General features: G+C 41.7%; 1 protein-coding gene across 1 annotated transcript in view; it reads right to left on the bottom strand.

The window, feature by feature from the left end:
• Positions 1-17,155, bottom strand: part of FAM135B (family with sequence similarity 135 member B) — a 318,140-nt gene that overhangs the window by 179,813 nt on the left and 121,172 nt on the right. Inside the window, exon 3 of the mRNA XM_084621351.1 lies at positions 12,326-12,405. Coding sequence (XP_084477477.1) covers positions 12,326-12,405 — 80 coding nt within the window. The remainder of the gene's footprint in view (positions 1-12,325; positions 12,406-17,155) is intronic.

Here is a 17,155-nt window from a genome sequence, read left to right as displayed (position 1 = left end):
TGGACCTCATGTGGGAGGCCCGAAAATTGCAGCCATGAGTGCCTTCACATGGCTATAGTGGTGGACAATATGCGGACATCCGCTGAGTCCAATGCAGCTTGCAAGGAGGTCTTTGCAATAGCCTTGCCCTCCTCGAGGATGGCTCCAAAGTTGGAGTGAGAGTCAGCTGAGAATAACTCCTTAAACTTGGATAAAGTGTTCCAAGAGCTACAGTTATTATGGTTGAGGATCACTTGTTGATCGGCAAGCCGAAACTGGAGCCCCCCGGTGGAAAAGACCTTATGGCCAAAGAGGTCCATCTTTTTTGCCTCCTTAAATTTGGGTGTAGGACTCTGCTGCCCTTGTCTATCTTTTGCATTTGCCACCTCCACAACCAGCATGCCCGGCTGAGGGTGGGTGAATAGGTATTTGTACCTCTTGGAGGGTACAAAGTACTTCCTTTCCACCCTCTTGGCCATGGGGGGAATGGAGGCGGGAGTTTGCCATAGGGTCTTGGTGGTATTCTGGATAGTCTTGATCAAGGGTAAGGGCACCTTTGAAGGACCCGTCATGGCATCCACTTCTTCTGACAGCACCTCTGCCTAGAGGCACAGATTTTGTGCTGCCTTCTGAGTAGCTCTTGATGGTCTCTATTGTCCATAGAAGGAAATGTGGCAGATGAGCCCTCTACTGCCTCGTCCAGGGAGGAAAAGGATGATGCCCTTTGAAGCACTGGGTCCTCTTAACCCTCCAACTTGCAGGGGCTCTCTCATGCTGATATTTCATTTAGATATTTTCTATTTAGAAAAGATGGACATGCATAAGTCCATGGGGCCGGATGCGCTGCATCCGAGAGTGCTAAAGGAGTTGGCGGATGTGATTGCAGAGCCATTGGCCATTATCTTTGAAAACTCATGGTGATCGGGGGAAGTCCCGGACGACTGGAAAAAGGCTAATGTAGTGCCCATCTTTAAAAAAGGGAAGAAGGAGGATCCTGGGAACTACAGGCCAGACAGCCTCACCTCAGTCCCTGGAAAAATCATGGAGCAGGTCCTCAAGGAAGCAATGCTGAAGCTCTTAGAGGAGAGGAAAGTGATCAGGAACAGTCAGCATGGATTCACCAAGGGAAAGTCATGCCTGACTAATCTAATTGTCTTCTATGACGAGATAACTGGTCCTGTGGATGAAGGGAAAGCAGTGAACATGTTGTTCTTTGACTTTAGCAAACCTTTTGACATGGTCTCCCACAGTATTCTTGCCAGCAAGTTAAAGAAGTATGGGCTGGATGAATGGACTATAAGGTGGATAGAAAGCTGGCTAGATCATCGGGCTCAACGGGTAGTGATCAATGGCTCCATGTCTAGTTGGCAACCGGTATCAAGCGGAGTGCCCCAAGGGTCGGTCCTGGGGCCGTTTTTGTTCAATATCTTCATATATGATCTGGAGGATGGTGTGGATTGCACCCTCAGCAAGTTTGCAGATGACACTAAACTGGGGGGAGAGGTAGATACGCTGGAGGGTAGGGACAGGATACAGAGGGACCTAGACAAATTAGAGGATTGGGCCAAAAGAAATCTAATGAGGTTCAACAAGGAGAAGTGCAGAGTCCTGAACTTAGGATGGAAGAATCCCATGCACCGCTACAGACTAGGGACCGAATGGCTCAGCAGCAGTTCTGCAGAAAAGGACCTAGGGATTACAGTGGATGAGAAGCTGGATATGAGTCAACAGTGTGCCCTTGTTTCCAAGAAGGCCAATGGCATTTTGGGATGTATTAGTAGGGGCATTGCCAGCAGATCGAAGGACGTGATCATTCCCCTCTATTCGACACTGGTGAGGCCTCATCTGGAGTACTGTGTCCAGTTTTGGGCCCCACACTACAAGAAGGATGTGGAAAAATTGGAAAGAGTCCAGCGGAGGGCAACAAAAATGATTAGGGGACTGGAACACATGACTTATGAGGAGAGGCTGAGGGAACTGGTGATGTTTAGTCTACGGAAGAGAAGAATGAGGGGGGATTTGATAGCTGCTTTCAACTACCTGAAAGGGGGTTCCAAAGAGGATGGCTCTAGACTGTTCTCAGTGGTAGCAGATGACAGAATGAGGAATAATGGTCTCAAGTTGCAGTGTGGGAGACTTAGGTTGGATATTAGGAAAAACTTTTTCACTAGGAGGGTGGTAAAACACTGGAATGCATTACTTAGGGAGGTGGTGGAATCTCCTTCCTTAGAAGTTTTTAAGGTCAGGTTTGACAAAGCCCTGGCTGGGATGATTTAATTGGGGATCGGTCCTGCTTTGAGCAGGGGTTGGACTAGATGACCTCCTGAGTTCCCTTCCAACCCTGATATTCTATGATTTCCTGCACGGAGGCAGGGGTGGTACTGGCCCTAGTCCCGGCCTTGGTGTTGGCCTCGGTGCCGGCTTGGACACTGGTGCGATGGTGTCCCCCATAAGGCTTTATGGAAATATGCTTATGAATATATATATGACATAAGTGGAATATGTTTTATGCTACATATGCCATGTATCATATCTATGCAAAGGTTATGATCTACTGAATCTATTAATCCTATTTGTATGCATGTATCAGTTTTGTATTCAAAATTATGAATATTGGCTGTGAACTGGCTTGATTTTTAAATAGCCTTTGTAAAGCATTCAGTCAGCTTCTTGAGAAAGGAATGTGCAAATTAAGTGCCCAGTCAAAAAGCACTTAAGGGACAATGGATCTTGGGAGGCTCCAATCCACATAAGAAGTCTACATGAGGACATTCAAGCTAGCATGTGAGCCATGGCTGCTACCTCTAAGTTCTGAGTCATGCATGGACATGTGACTTGCCCATGTGACTCCAAAACTCCATCTTGTAGCTGGACTTTGCATAGGAGAGAGGAGGGGTTCTCCACCCACAAGAGAAAGTCTATTTAAGCCTGTGGGAGACCCCTATATTTTGTCTTCAGTTGGCTAAAGAGAGAGCCTCTCCACCCCCAAGGATACCTGAAAGAAACTAGAACAAAGGACAGTAACTACAGGGGATGTGAATGATTGCTGGACCCAGACTAGAAGGAGACTAGTCTGTAAAAGGAAGCTTACTGAAACACCTCCGAGGGTGAGGTTTTATCTGTATTCAGTTTTCTTAGAAATAGACTTGTGCATTCTATTTTATTTTGCTTGGTAATTCACTTTGTTCTGTCTGTTACTACGTGGAACCACTTAAATCCTACTTTCTGTATTTAATAAAATCACTTTTTACTTATTAATTAACCCAGAGTATGTATTAATACCTGAGGGGGGGGCAAACAGCTGTGCATACCTCTCTATCAGTGTTATAGAGGGCGAACAATTTATGAGTTACAATGTATAAGATTTATACAGGACAAAACTGATTTAATTAGGGTTTGGACCCCATTGGAAGTTGGGCTTCTGAGTGTTAAAGGCAGGAACACTTCTTAAGTTGCTTTCAGTTAAGCCTGCAGCTTTGGGGCATGTGGTTCAGACCCTTGGTCTGTGTTGGAGCAGACTGGCATGTCTGGCTCAGCAAGACAGGGTGCTGGAGTCCCAAGCTGGCAGGGAAAGCAGGGGCAGAAGTAGCCTTGGTACATCAGTTTGCAATCCCAAGGGGGTTTCTGTGATCTAAACCGTCACAACTGGGCTCTGATCCCTGTGGAGGTTCCCACACCATGGAGGATGATGTGGGGATCTGCCTGTCCGAGGTGATAGACAGAGATCTGGAGCTTGTCCCCTGGGCTTGATGATACACCCACGGGGTCCAGAAAGGCTCCTGTGTGGGCACCTGCCATTGTGGTGGTCAGCACATCATGAGAACTTGCTGACCATCCTCTTGCCTCAAATGGTGATGTGAGTGATGCTGGCTCCATCTGGAGATGTACGATTCTGGCTCCGACCCAGAAGTTGAGTCCGACCTCGGTGATTAGTGGTATGGTGCCAGAGAGCAGTGGCGAGTGGAGGGTGACCAGCACCACATCATGGCTGGTTTGCCCTTAGAAAGCACGGCTCCTCTGTCTGGTGCCGGTGCTGCCTCACGATGAGGTTCCTGGTGGCCTCAAACATGTCTGGAGTGGATGGAAGATCCAACTCCCCCATTTGGCTCTCCCACGCCGGGGACTCCAAAGGGATCAGACTCGGCAGACCTGCCTATGATGCCGGAGTCAAGGTTGCTGGTTTTGCTGGAGCAGGGGCTGAGTGTCCTGGCACGGGATGCACTCTATGGGGACCCTCACACTAGATTGCTCTCACTGTGGGCGAACGCCCCATCTCGACTCTCTTTTACTTTCTGTGCAGCACCAGTGAGTGAAAGTGGTGCCGGGAAGCCACAGAGCTCATCTTTGGTGGCAGAGATTGGCAGCGCCCGGGGTCTCTAGACCCCGAGTCCTTTGTCTCTCAATGAGGCCAGTGCGCTCTGCACCAAAGTGCTGTGCCGGCTGGGGATAAAGAGCTGACTCCATAAGGAGAAGTTTCAACCTAAAGTCCCTCTCCTTCTTGGTTCTTGGGTGGCACCTCTACAGATTTCACACTTGTCAGTCTGGTGGGCTTCTCCCAAGCACTCTACGCAGCAGTCATGAGGGTCTCCCCTGGGCATTGGCTTCTGGTAGGACCCACACAGTTTGAAGCCTTGAGACCAAGGCATACCCCAGTCCCCGGGGGAATGTGGGGGGAATAAATCCCAACAGAAACTTATCTAACTAAATATCCTATACTAAAAACATTAACTAACTCTAATTAAAACTATTTACAGATATAAATAGGAAAGTCCACTAGGGGATCGCTTGCCCTAGCAAGAGAGAGAAGCAGCTCCAATGACTGTCACAGCCAGTAAGAAGGAACTGAAGAGGTGGTGGGTCAGCAGGGACCTATATATATATGTATATATATATATACTGCCATGAAGGCACAACTCCATGGGGCTCCACAGCCGACCTGATGGGTACTGCTAGGGGGAAAACCTTCCAATAACCATGCACGTGGCACGCACGTGGCACTTGGATGGAATCGACATGAGCAAGCACTCAAAGAAGAAGCTAAGTCGATGAAAGAGTGTCTCCCACTGACATAGCATGGTGTAGACACCCCGTTAGGTCCATGTAAGTTACATCGCTCAGGCGGGTGATATTTTTCATACCCTTGAGCGATGTAACTTACATCAACTTAAGCAGCAGTGTAGACCAGGCCTTAGACATGGAGGTACAGCCCACAAAGACTAATGATCCTACAGATCAAAGTCCACATCAAGGATTCCTCTTTAACAGGTCAGTTAACATCTTATTTCCCTCCCCTCACCCTTTTCATTGCTGGTAAAGCCAAGGAATTTCTCTCCATTTCCAAGAAAAAACATACATATTAACATCGGGACTGTACATGTACTGCCTTATGTTATATATGTACATTTACATTATATAAGTTAGTTAATATTAACTTCCTGGAAGTCCCAAGGGCTGGTCTCAAATTCACAAGTTTGGTTGGTCCCTGATTTTGTTTCTCCATGAAGAGTTTTGGGAGCTAAAAGCTATGCTATTTCTGCAACGGAAAATACTTATTTCTTTCATTCCCCACCATCTTCAAGTGTTGTCACCTCCCATGGTTTTATTGCAAGTCTCATGTTATTTTTATTTTTCTTAGCATCCCAGCTGCTGAAATGAAAATGTCAGCTTTTATTTTTTGAAAGAGAAAGTTCCTGGTCCTCATGGCTGTGGAGAAACCTTGAAAAATCTGAATGCAAAGGTCTCAATAAAACAGAAGACAAATAGAAAGAATCACAAATTTTAAAGTCAATCTCATGAATTTTGGGGCTTTGACTCATGATTTTATAATACTTTGGGCTGCCAGGGCTGCCTCTTTCATAGTGCATATTATTAAAACTTGCAATGTTTTAATTTCTCCTCCCCACCCACACACAAATATCTATATATGCACTTGGGCAGATCAGAGTCCTGTGGCACCTTATAGACTAACAGACATATTGGAGCATAAGCTTTCATGGGTGAATACCCACTTCGTCGGATGCATGCATTCACCCACGAAAGCTTATGCTCCAATACATCTGTTAGTCTATAAGGTGCCACAGGACTCTTTGCTGCTTTTACAGATCCAGACTAACATGGCTACCCCTCTGATACTTGGGCAAATCAGTGACAACAGAATAAAGAAATGTCATAGAATCATAGAATATCAGGGTTGGAAGGGACCCCAGAAGGTCATCTAGTACAACCCCCATGTCCTGTTGGGAGATATATATAGATACATACAGATAGAGATAGAGATATATATCTGGTATGAATGATGCGTGCTTGACATGAATATGTGCATTGCGAGTTAGCAACCAATGTAAGGACTTAAGGTTAAGGGCTATTAGAACTCTTTGTGCAAAAACAATCTTATGATTGTCTGAAAAAAATATGAAAAATCAGAAAAGGAAACAACACCAAGTGGACTGATATAAAATTGTATAAGAATTGGAGGAAATGGCACGCCTCGGATCATGGCGGCTCACCTAGGATTGTCTCTTTAAAATTATTCAGATAAAGGACCTAGTAAACAAAAGCCAAGAACCAATAACGTGATGGAATGAACTATAAATGGATGCCTATGATTTCTGCAAATCAGAACAGTTTATTGATCCAGAGTCCTGTGTGGATATGTACGTGATTTTGCCAGCTCCCCTCATTTTATGATCTTATCCTGACGCAAGGAACCTCGACTGGCCATCGGGACCATTCTGACCTTTGGACTCTGGTATAGTATGCTTGGAGTATAAATATGAAGCAAGTAAGATCTGTTTTGTAATCAATAATGCGCATTTAGAGTATTGCATACCAACACTGTGTCCGGTATCTTCCTGCTCCCCACCCTGTAGGGAGACCTCTATTGTGGGTCTAACAAGTGGTGGAGAATGCAGAGTGGGGAGAGATATTAAGGAGTGCCGGATTTGGAGATGGGGTCTTACAGTGTTGGGGGAGTACTTGTGTAAGACTAATAAGGGTAACTCCTTATTTGTAAAATTTGTAAAAAACGTGTGAGAGGGGAAAAAAACGCATGGGGCGATACCACATGGTGTTAGTGTAATAATGTTTAAAAAACTATTTTTTTAAAAAAAATGAAGGAGTGGAAGAGGCACCTCCATGGACTAAAGTTAAAGCCCCTTCTCTGTTAGAGAAGAAATTTATTGCATTTGGGACATGCCCTTGGATGGAAGGTGCGGTGGAACCAGATGTAATATACTTGATACCTTAAAAAACATGTTTAAAAAATATGTACAGCTGTACAAGCCTAATGCCAGTAAAAGCAAACGGCCGTAGTATGGCTGTTGTGGCAAGCTGTAAAAAAGGCAATTCATGTAAGGGGGAAATCGCAAGAGTTTCTCACAGTTGGTGCCAGAAAACTATAGCAGCATTGAAAAAGCAAGTAAAAATACAGGAGCTGTGTGTCAAAAAACAATCAATTATAAAAAATCAAAAATCAAGTAAAGTATTTAAAATTAACATAAAAAAATCATGTACTGAAGTCTAAATGGGTTAAACCATTTTCCATCATAAATAAAATTTCACCTACTGTAGTGCAAATTAACAACAACAAAAAAGTGGGTCCACACATCACAATTAAAGTTCTGGCCTAAAAATTAAATAATGTTCCTTTCTTTTTCATTTAGTTTATCTTACAGAGGACAAGAAATGCCCAATTGCACCCAAAATTATCCTCTACGGACCTTGGATTTCAAGTGCAAATACGGTGCTACAATTTTTGTAATTGGTTTATTGCTTATGCTTGCTTTGCTTTGCATTTTGTGCTTAGTAAAAAATATGTGTTGTGTGTGTTATATTTAAAAACATCATAATACCGAAGCTCGAGCAAAAATAAAAAAGGTTAGTGTAAGTATTTAAAATAATACGGCCAAAAGCATCAGACATTATTCCAATTGAATAAGGGCTATGGTTTCAATATGAAGAATTCTCATAATTCAAAAAGGGTAAAAATATGGTTTGGGGCTTTTATGTTTTTTAAATATTTGGAAAAAATTAGGGGTACATGACTATACATATGGAAGCACCTCTAAAATGAAGGTATAAATCAAAGGAAACAATACATTTGACTACTTGTGGAACAAAATGAAAAAAAAAACAGGACCAAACAAAATCAAATGTAAAAAAACCCACAACGTTTAAGGTAACATTTAAAATATGACCGAAAAAAATGTAACATGAAAATATACAAAGCCAAAAAATTTAAAAGAGCAATAAAAATATTTGTACATACTAAAAAAAAAGGTCACCTAAGGTTTGTTTTTATTATAACTAAATTTAAGCTAAATATAAGTACTCTAAACTGTACCTTTTAAAGCTTAAAATTTAATGTAGTCACCCTAAATGTGACTAATAAACAAAAACTGGCTAATACTCATGTGAAATAAAATAAATCAATGGCTCTTAAGTTATAAAAATATGGTGTAAATACAAATCCTTCCATAAGAATCAAATTAAGTTGCTTTAGGAAAATTAATGGGGGAATATATTTTCAAAAATATGGTCTTTTTTATGTTGCTTAATAAAATACCAGTAAACAAAATCGCACCAAGAATCACGGCAGACGAGCACTCATGTAGGAGGGAAAAAGTAATCAAAGACCCAACTATTGTAAACCAAACAATATGGTTAAAAAAAGTGCAAGTAAACGTAAGTGCACAACAGCTAAAGTGTACGCCGTATGCCTTGCCTCTATTACAAGCATGGCAACAACAATAAAAAAAATGAACTATACAAAATAAAAAAGGTATAGAAAAATATATCATAGGTAGCACTGAAGACGAAGTTTTAAACTCATTTAATATTAAAACGTTACCAAACAAATGTCAGCTTTGAGTAAAATTTGGGGGGCTATACAGACACATGTAACACAACATTTTGGTGCATTATCGAAACAAGGAATAAGAAGTGTGGATCTCCAGTTAAAACAAGCCCAAACCTTAGAAACGTCTGTAAATGTAAATCTATTTGGTGTGTCTAAAATTAACAATAAAATTTTACTAGTAATACAATGTATACAAATGCAAACTATAAAATATAGTACATTAAAAAAATGGTTAATCTGCTAAGTATTTGGCAATGGCCTTTTAAATGGTTCCAAAATCCTCATATATAAAATCAACAAATTACAAAATAAAAAAATATATATAAAGATTAATTAAAATCAAGCCACTCTGAGGGGAAAGTAAAAAGCAGCCGTGGCCTGGAAGTTGCCAAAAATTATTAATAAAAAGTGAATAAAAATAAGTGAAACATAATTAAAATACAAATTAATAAAATTAACAAAACATTGTAAAAAGTAAAAACAAAGCAAATGGGTGTGCCCACAACTAACTTGGTCCCTAGAGAAATGTCATTTAAACCATTTAAGCAAACAATGTACCATGCAATATTTAGCCACGAATGGCAAAAAAGTGTTTAATTTAGGCAATGGGTGTATCTGTGTGGTAACCACTAAAAACGTGTATTTAAAAAAAGTATAACAAACAAAGGCCCAATTAAGTCATATTAATGTAATTAACAAAGGTCATTATTAATAAAATTATTTACCAACGTCCTCTATTTTTTTAAAATAGTTTAAAAACCAAAAAATGTAAACTGGTCCTTCAATTTAAAAATACATTGGAAACAATAAAAAAAATTAATAAAGGCAAAAATCAGGCAATATACAAAAATATTATCTAAGTCTGCTCAGCTAAAAAAAAACCAAACATTTTGCTCCACAATGATCAAATATTAAACATCCTATTGTCATATTATTTGCATTACTAATTTTGTTAACCTTTATTATGCTCTGTTTATACTACCGAATAAAAAAGCAACAAAAAAATGTAAAGCAAGTAATATATAAAATTAAATTGCTTGCAAAATTGTAAAGTAATACAATAATTAATGGCATTAATCATGTATCAAGAGGCGGGTGTGTATATATACACACACACATTGTGATTCATATATCCATGTAATGTGTTATAGGTCATAAAGGCCTGGTATGAATGACGCATGGTCAACATGAATGCATGCTTTGCAAGTTAGCAACTGAAGCAAGGAATTAAAGTCAAGGACTATTAGAACTCTTTGTGCCAAAACAATCTTATATTCCAAGAAAAACACGAAAAATCATCAAAAAAGGAAATAACATCAAATGGACTGATGTAAAATTGTATAAAAATTAAAGAAAATGGCACACCTTAAATCATGGCGGCCCGCCTGAAGCTGTGTCTTTAAAATTGAGTGGGTAAAGGGCCTAGTAAACAAAGGCAAAAAACCGATGACGCAACAAAATGAACTATAAATGAATGCTTATAATTTCTGCAAATCAATGTCGTTTATTAATCCAGAGTCCCGTGTGAATATAAATGTGGTTTTGCCGGCTCCCAGCATCTTATGATCTTACCCAACAAAAGAAACCTCGACTGGCCATTGGACCATTCTGACCTTTGAACTCTGGTATAGTATATTTGGGGTATAAATGTAAAGTAAGTAAGGTTTATTTTATAATCAATAAAAAGCATTTAAAGTATGGTATACCAACTCCGTGACCAGTATCTGCGTGCTCCCCATCCTGTAGGAAAACCTCTATTGCCGTCTAACAGTCCAACTGATTAGCTTAAACTTCAGCCCCATTAAATGATGCTCTTCCACAGGCTGTATGAATCAATTACAAAACCCTATCAAAGTTAGCCAAGGAAGAATCTTTTAAAGCCTTAACGTCTTAAATACCCCTGCCTTGATATTAGCCCTGTAAAGCTATTAACCTCCTGCCTGGATTGCATTAGCGTTCTGCAAGTCTGCTGCTAATCCTGTAACCACTGTACGTTTTGCCTTCGGTTTATAAGGGTTTTTTGTTTTGTTTTGTTTTTTGTTTTTTTTTTTAAAAAGACTGATGAAAACGCTGCAGCCTCATTTGTCTTTCAGGCATGTACAAATGTTAGGAGGAAGAAAATGCTCGGAGCTCCGTCAATGAAATGAAGAAACAGGAAAGGAAGGAAGTAGTTTTACCTGCTTCCTGGACAATATGCTCATTCACTTGGTTTACAATGCAGAACTGCATTATCTTATATTCTTTTTTATAACAGGAAGGTAAAGTTAGATTTAAAATGTAGTTCTTCTGATAGCTTTTCGCTGTGTTCTAGGAGACAGCCTGCGTCACGGCCTTCTGCTAACAGGGCCCAATCTAAAGCCCAAGGGAGTTAACGAAAAGATTCCAAATGACTTCAGTGGATTTTGGATTAGACCCATAGTTGTTTACACTGACCTAGTGTCCCCTTTGTCCAGAAGGAGCCCAAAGCACTACACCATTTACAGGTCAGATTGCCAAATGCACCTTCCTATGCTGGCCACACCCCAGAGAGAGACAGAAGGCAAGATAGTGTGTTCCCATTGCTTCCCTCCCAAGAGCTTCCACCAAGGAAGGGGCAGCTTTAATTCCACCAGAGCTCTGTATGGGCTGCGTGGGTGGAAGCGGCAGCGGGGTTGCACTAAATGAACTCCTCATGTCCCAAACTATGCTCCCTCCCCAGGCAGTGCCGCCCTCTGGGAGGGGCTCTGCTGAGTCCTTGAAGGACGCCTCGCAGAGGAATCGTACTAACCTCCTTGCAGGTCCTGCTGCCTGGCACTCTGCACCCAGGTCTGTGTCAAGCTTCCTCCAGCCAAAACCTCACCGGGTATTTGGTCATATTTTATATAAACAATAGCCTTCCCATTCTCAGCTGCTGAAACGCCATCACCGCTGTAGTGCAACGTGGCCAAGTGTTGAATACTACCCAATAGTTCCGGGCAGGAAATGGAGAATTCCCATGTCCAGCAAACCATAGGGAAGCTTTTACATAGGTGATTTAATTTTTATTTTGCCATTCCTAGCCCAATTCTGCAGCCTCTTGAGGTTCAGCAAGCTCAGATGAAATGCAGAGAAGCGTCTGGATTTCCAGGTGCTTCCCTGAACTTCCTTTTAGCCATTACTATACATTTCATGTCTTTGAGCACAAACTGCTCATTCCCATGTGCAGCAGCCAGGAGAGTTGTTTATTCACATTTTCACTTACCCTAGAAACGGTTCCCTATTGAATCTGGCTCTGCATCTCACACACACACCATGAGGTTTGGAACCAGATTCAAACTTCAGAACTGGAGCCCATCTCTTTAACAGGCCAAACCAGAACACCGTCTCTAAATGCCCCTGAGCTTTAGGAGAAGTTCAGATCTGGATCTAAACCCAGATTTGTACTTGGATTATCTCTCATTTACTCTGTTTTCCCCAATCTGAACAAATGAACCCAGTTCTCATCAGGTCACTTTCCTATGAATTTCTCACCTGTTTGCTCTATGATTGTTGCAGCCAGTCTATGGGGAATCCTGGATGGAAGTTTCAACCCTGCTCGTATCTGGTAGTATCTAGAGAAAATTTAAAAAAAAAATGCTGTTATACAGATGACTACTCCATTCAACACAAGAAAAATAGTTAGAACACACATTGGATATTTATGCGAGTTCAGAGAGCAAACATGCAGTATGCAGCTATGATATTAAGGAGAGCAGGTGGATTGGACTGTTAAATATTGTGGCCCTAATTCTCTCATTCACACAAGCTTTATACAAGTTTAATTCCATTGACTTCAAGGGAATTACTCCTGATTTACACCAATGTGTGAGGAGGATTAAACACTATCTGATTAACATGAAGAGCCATGACAAGAAAAGCTTGCTTCAAGAAAAGAAGAGTGGGTAAATGTCCATGATGCAATGCAACCCGATTGGATAGGATGCACTGAAAAGTTAACACAAGTGAAAACACAAAAGAAATGTTTGTACATTATCCAACCTCCCTCCCTCCCGCTTCCCGCCCCCAGTTAACATGCTTCTATTCATATTATGATTATTATTAACAAGGCAACTCTATACGTATTTGCATGGCCAGGTAGGTCTAAGCCTACTTGCATTGTAGTTCACAGAATCATAGAATATCAGGGTTGGAAGGGAACTCAGGAGGTCATCTAGTCCAACCCCCTGCTCAAAGCAGGACCAATCCCCAATTAAATCATCCCAGCCAGGGCTTTGTCAAGCCTGACCTTAAAAACTTCTAAGGAAGGAGATTCTACCACCTCCCTAGGTAACGCATTCCAGTGTTTCACCACCCTTCTAGTGAAAAAGTTTTTCCTAATATCCAATCTAAAGCTCCCCCACTGCAACTAGTTATTTGCTTTCAGTGGGCCAAATCTTGTGCTACACCTACAGGCTCTGACTTTCGTTTTTGTCAGTGGATGCTCTCCTGCCTTCCAGTTTCACTGTGTGCCATGTATGTGCTCCTGCCACTTATTGGTGGCTTGTGGGTGCTAAGCACCCCTTATTTTTTCAGTAGATTCTTGATCCCCGAAGCACCCACGGAGTCGGCACTTCTGGTTACACCTATCAGGACAGTATCTGGCCACAGAACAGGAGAGAACAGCATTGGAAATTTTGCCTGAGTGAGAGTAAAGTGCACTGCAGGACTCTGTGGAAAATTTGCATATATCTACACACAGCTTTGTATATAAATATAGAGGTATACTCCCCAACAAAAATCTTCATTAGCCAAGAGTAACAGGCACCATAGTCCAATAAACAGGGTCCTGCCCTGTAATTCAGGATATCTGGGTTCTGTTCACAACTGTCACTGACCTGCTGTGTGTCTTGGTGGAGTCATTTCACTTGTGTGTGTGTCTGTGTTTCTTCTCCTACTCTTTGCCTGGTCTATTTACATTATGAATTCTTTGGGGCAGGTATTGTAGGACTGTTCAACTTAGAAAAGACACAAGTAAGGGCACATATGATAGGGGTCTATAAAATTATGAATGGTGTGGGGAAAGTGCATAGGGATGTGTTACATACCCCTTTACATCTGACAAAAATTAGGCATCACCCGATGAAATTATTAGACAGCAGGTTTGGAACAAACAAAGAAATACTTCTTCACAGAATGCACAGTCAACCTGTGGAACTCATTGCCATGGGATCTTGTGAAGGCCAAAAGTATAAATGTGTTCAATTAAAGAATTAGATAGAGGATAAGCCCGTCCACATCTAGTAGTCAAGATGGTCTAAGGGATGGAACCTCATGATCAGGGTATCCTTAAAACTCCAACTGCCAGTAGCTGGGACTGGACCACAGGGGACAGATCACTAGATAATTGCCCTGGTATGTTCATTCCCTGTGAAGCATCTGGCACTGGCTACTCTTGGAAGTCAGGGTACTGGGCTAGTTGGACCACTGGTCTGACTCAATATGGCCATTCATGTGTTCTTATGTCTGTGATAATGTGTATGTACAATGCCTAGCACAGCACAACCCTGGCTTCAGTTACTGCCTCTAGCTGTACATTGTGATAATTTTAGATTTAAAGGGTTTGTCACTGGAATCCAATCAGATAATATTTACACTCTTTACACAACTACTACATTTGTGTGTGTAGGGGGGGTGTTTTTATTTTTTGATGAGTATCTGGAAATGAACATTTCAGGAAGCCATCCAAATCCAACTTGACATAACTGCCATTGCACCCACCAGCCCCACCCCAATTCCACGACCCACCAAAATTACACTCTGTCCCTTTGTTCCATTCTGTGGTGGAGACAGGTTGGTGCAAGTACTTTAACGCATTTAGATATGGTTTATTAAACCCTTAGCAAAGATTTTAAGACCAGATCAGACCCACGCACATTAAACCCTTCAGCATGGGGCTTTGTGGGGAGAAAAATCTCCATGGGGTTCCCTCACAGAGATCCCCATGCAAAGACTGGGGTTTGATCAAACCCTCCCTGCAGAAAAGGGTTCAGGCCCAGCCACCCAAACCTGGCAAATCCCTGAGGAGCTGCATGGACCCCGTGGCACCTCCACACCATCGCTGCCCCCTGGCACGTCACTGGCACCAGATATAGGTGAGACCTGCATGCGAGAAGCCCGGACTTCATTCACTCACACCCTACACCCCACACCTATTTTGCTGATGCATGATTGGGAACGGAGTGCAAGAGCAAAGTGCCTGATTTACACATCTTCCTTACACTGGTTTTAGACAGCTGCAGGACCACTGACTTCAGTCGGGGCACTCCTGATTTATCCTGGGACACATGAGGGGAGAGTTGAACTGAAGGTGTTTAATCATAGTGAAAATATAAAGTAATACAATTTTTTTTTAAATGATAACAACCTGCTTGCACTATCAGCAAAATCAAAAGTACCTTTCTAAATTAAAATATTAATATTACTACTAGCCATAGCTGATGGTTGCCACAAATAAGTAACACGACTCTTTAGTATGCAGACATTAACTGATAACATGTTTTATCACAAATCCCTGTCAAACTGGACTAATTCCCAGTCTGACAGGGACTCATGTGCATAATCCTGACTGCATGTGCATCTTTCATAGGGAAAAATAAAATCCTACCATTTCGGGCTGCCTGTTTTATTCCTCTATGTCTAAAGATTCTCACTGTTCAGGAAACACTGGAAGGGATGAGCAACTATTCAGCTAGAAAGCAGAAAACATTCAGACTGCACAGTTTTACCCTAGGATAGCATCTGAGCTCTCCTTAAGCAAACTCAGCCATTGCTTCAACAGGTCTGCACACTGCATCATTCCTTACACGCATTATCCTCCATGTTTAATCTGTACCACACTCCCTTTTCTTCATCTTTCCCCTGAGGCATCCTGGTCTTTTGGATTTTACCCTTGCCGGTTTTCAAAGGAATATGCTCATCTAAAGCAATATGGTTGCACCAGTTTAAAGTTTGCATTGCTCTGTGAGACAGCATCCATTTCTCTTTTTTAAAAGATTCTAGATGAAGGACCTACAACTGCCTTGCATAGTATGAAGAGCATCCAGGCTCTGCACCGTTAAGGGTGAAACTACCTCTCCATTATAAAGCCCAAATCTCCACTGCCTTGCTCCCTGTATAATCATTTATTCCTGTGCCAAGTGAGAATGGAGTAGGAGTACAATACTACTGTGACTTTTACTTTGCACAGTTTCACAGGACAATCCAAGGTGCAAAACAGCCATTTCTGCAACATACCAGGTCACAGTCCAGACTAGTGGTGGGGTGGGGGTCCTGAGTCACCCCTGTCCTGCAACCTTTGGTACCTTACAATGCCTTGCTGAAGAAGCTCCCACCTGGGCTGCTCACAAACAGCCTTCCAGCATGCAAGCCACACCCATATCATGTGTGAGTAACTGTAGCCTGCTAGTTACGTCCCTGGCTTTCACCAGCCTTGGTTGTACTGCCAGGTGACCCCAACATGCCCCCAGTCCCAGATTTTCTCCAAGAAATGTATGTCATGTACTGTCCAGCACTCTGCTAGACAGTACACATATACTCAGTTCATTATTCCTTTAAGGGAATAATATTCCAGTTTATTACCTTAGAGTTACCTAGATACTTTATCTTAAACACATTGGATTAGACACAACAATGAAACAAGTTTCTTAACTACAAAGAGATAGATTTTAAGTGAGTACACATAACGAGGCACAAAAGTCAGAAATGGTTACAAGAAAAATAAAGATAAATGCTTATTAGTATCTACTTAAGAAACTCTTAGTTGTAAAGCAAACTTTCTCACCACATGCTCCAGCAGATTACTGAGCAAATTTTCAGATCAGAACCTCTCTCTCACAGTCCAATAGCTGTTTCCTTTTGTCTTCTCAGGTGTGGAGAATTAGTTGGGTAGGGAGATAGACAGGGGTCCCTTGGGGTGTTGGTCCCTCCTTTTTATAGTTTTAATACCCTTCTTGGAAAACATTTCCAGCTGAGACCCAGGAGACAAAGAGTCTATGTGGAAGGATGTTCCCTGCTGGTTTTTCATCTATTTGAACTTTCTTTGTTTTCCCTTCCTCTTTGATGACTCTGTTTACTACTTAAATGCAAATTAAGGCAAGCACACATTCCTTTGTTTAGGACAGACCTGTTTTCCAATTTCTGGTTGGGCAGGGCTGTGGGGTTTGGAACATGTGTTGTTAACATCATACAGAGAAATCTTGTAACTGCACATACAATGTTGCCATACATATTTTATCAGAATAATACTGACCAGCAAATTATGAGTCTTCAAATGATACCCTACAAGGCATACCTTGTACACAGAGTATTATAACAGTGTGTAGG

The sequence above is a fragment of the Lepidochelys olivacea genome (genome assembly GCF_965140295.1).
Source record: "Lepidochelys olivacea isolate rLepOli2 genome assembly, chromosome: 2".
NCBI classification, from domain to species: domain Eukaryota; kingdom Metazoa; phylum Chordata; order Testudines; family Cheloniidae; genus Lepidochelys; species Lepidochelys olivacea.
This window is presented reverse-complemented; position numbering and strand designations above follow the sequence as displayed.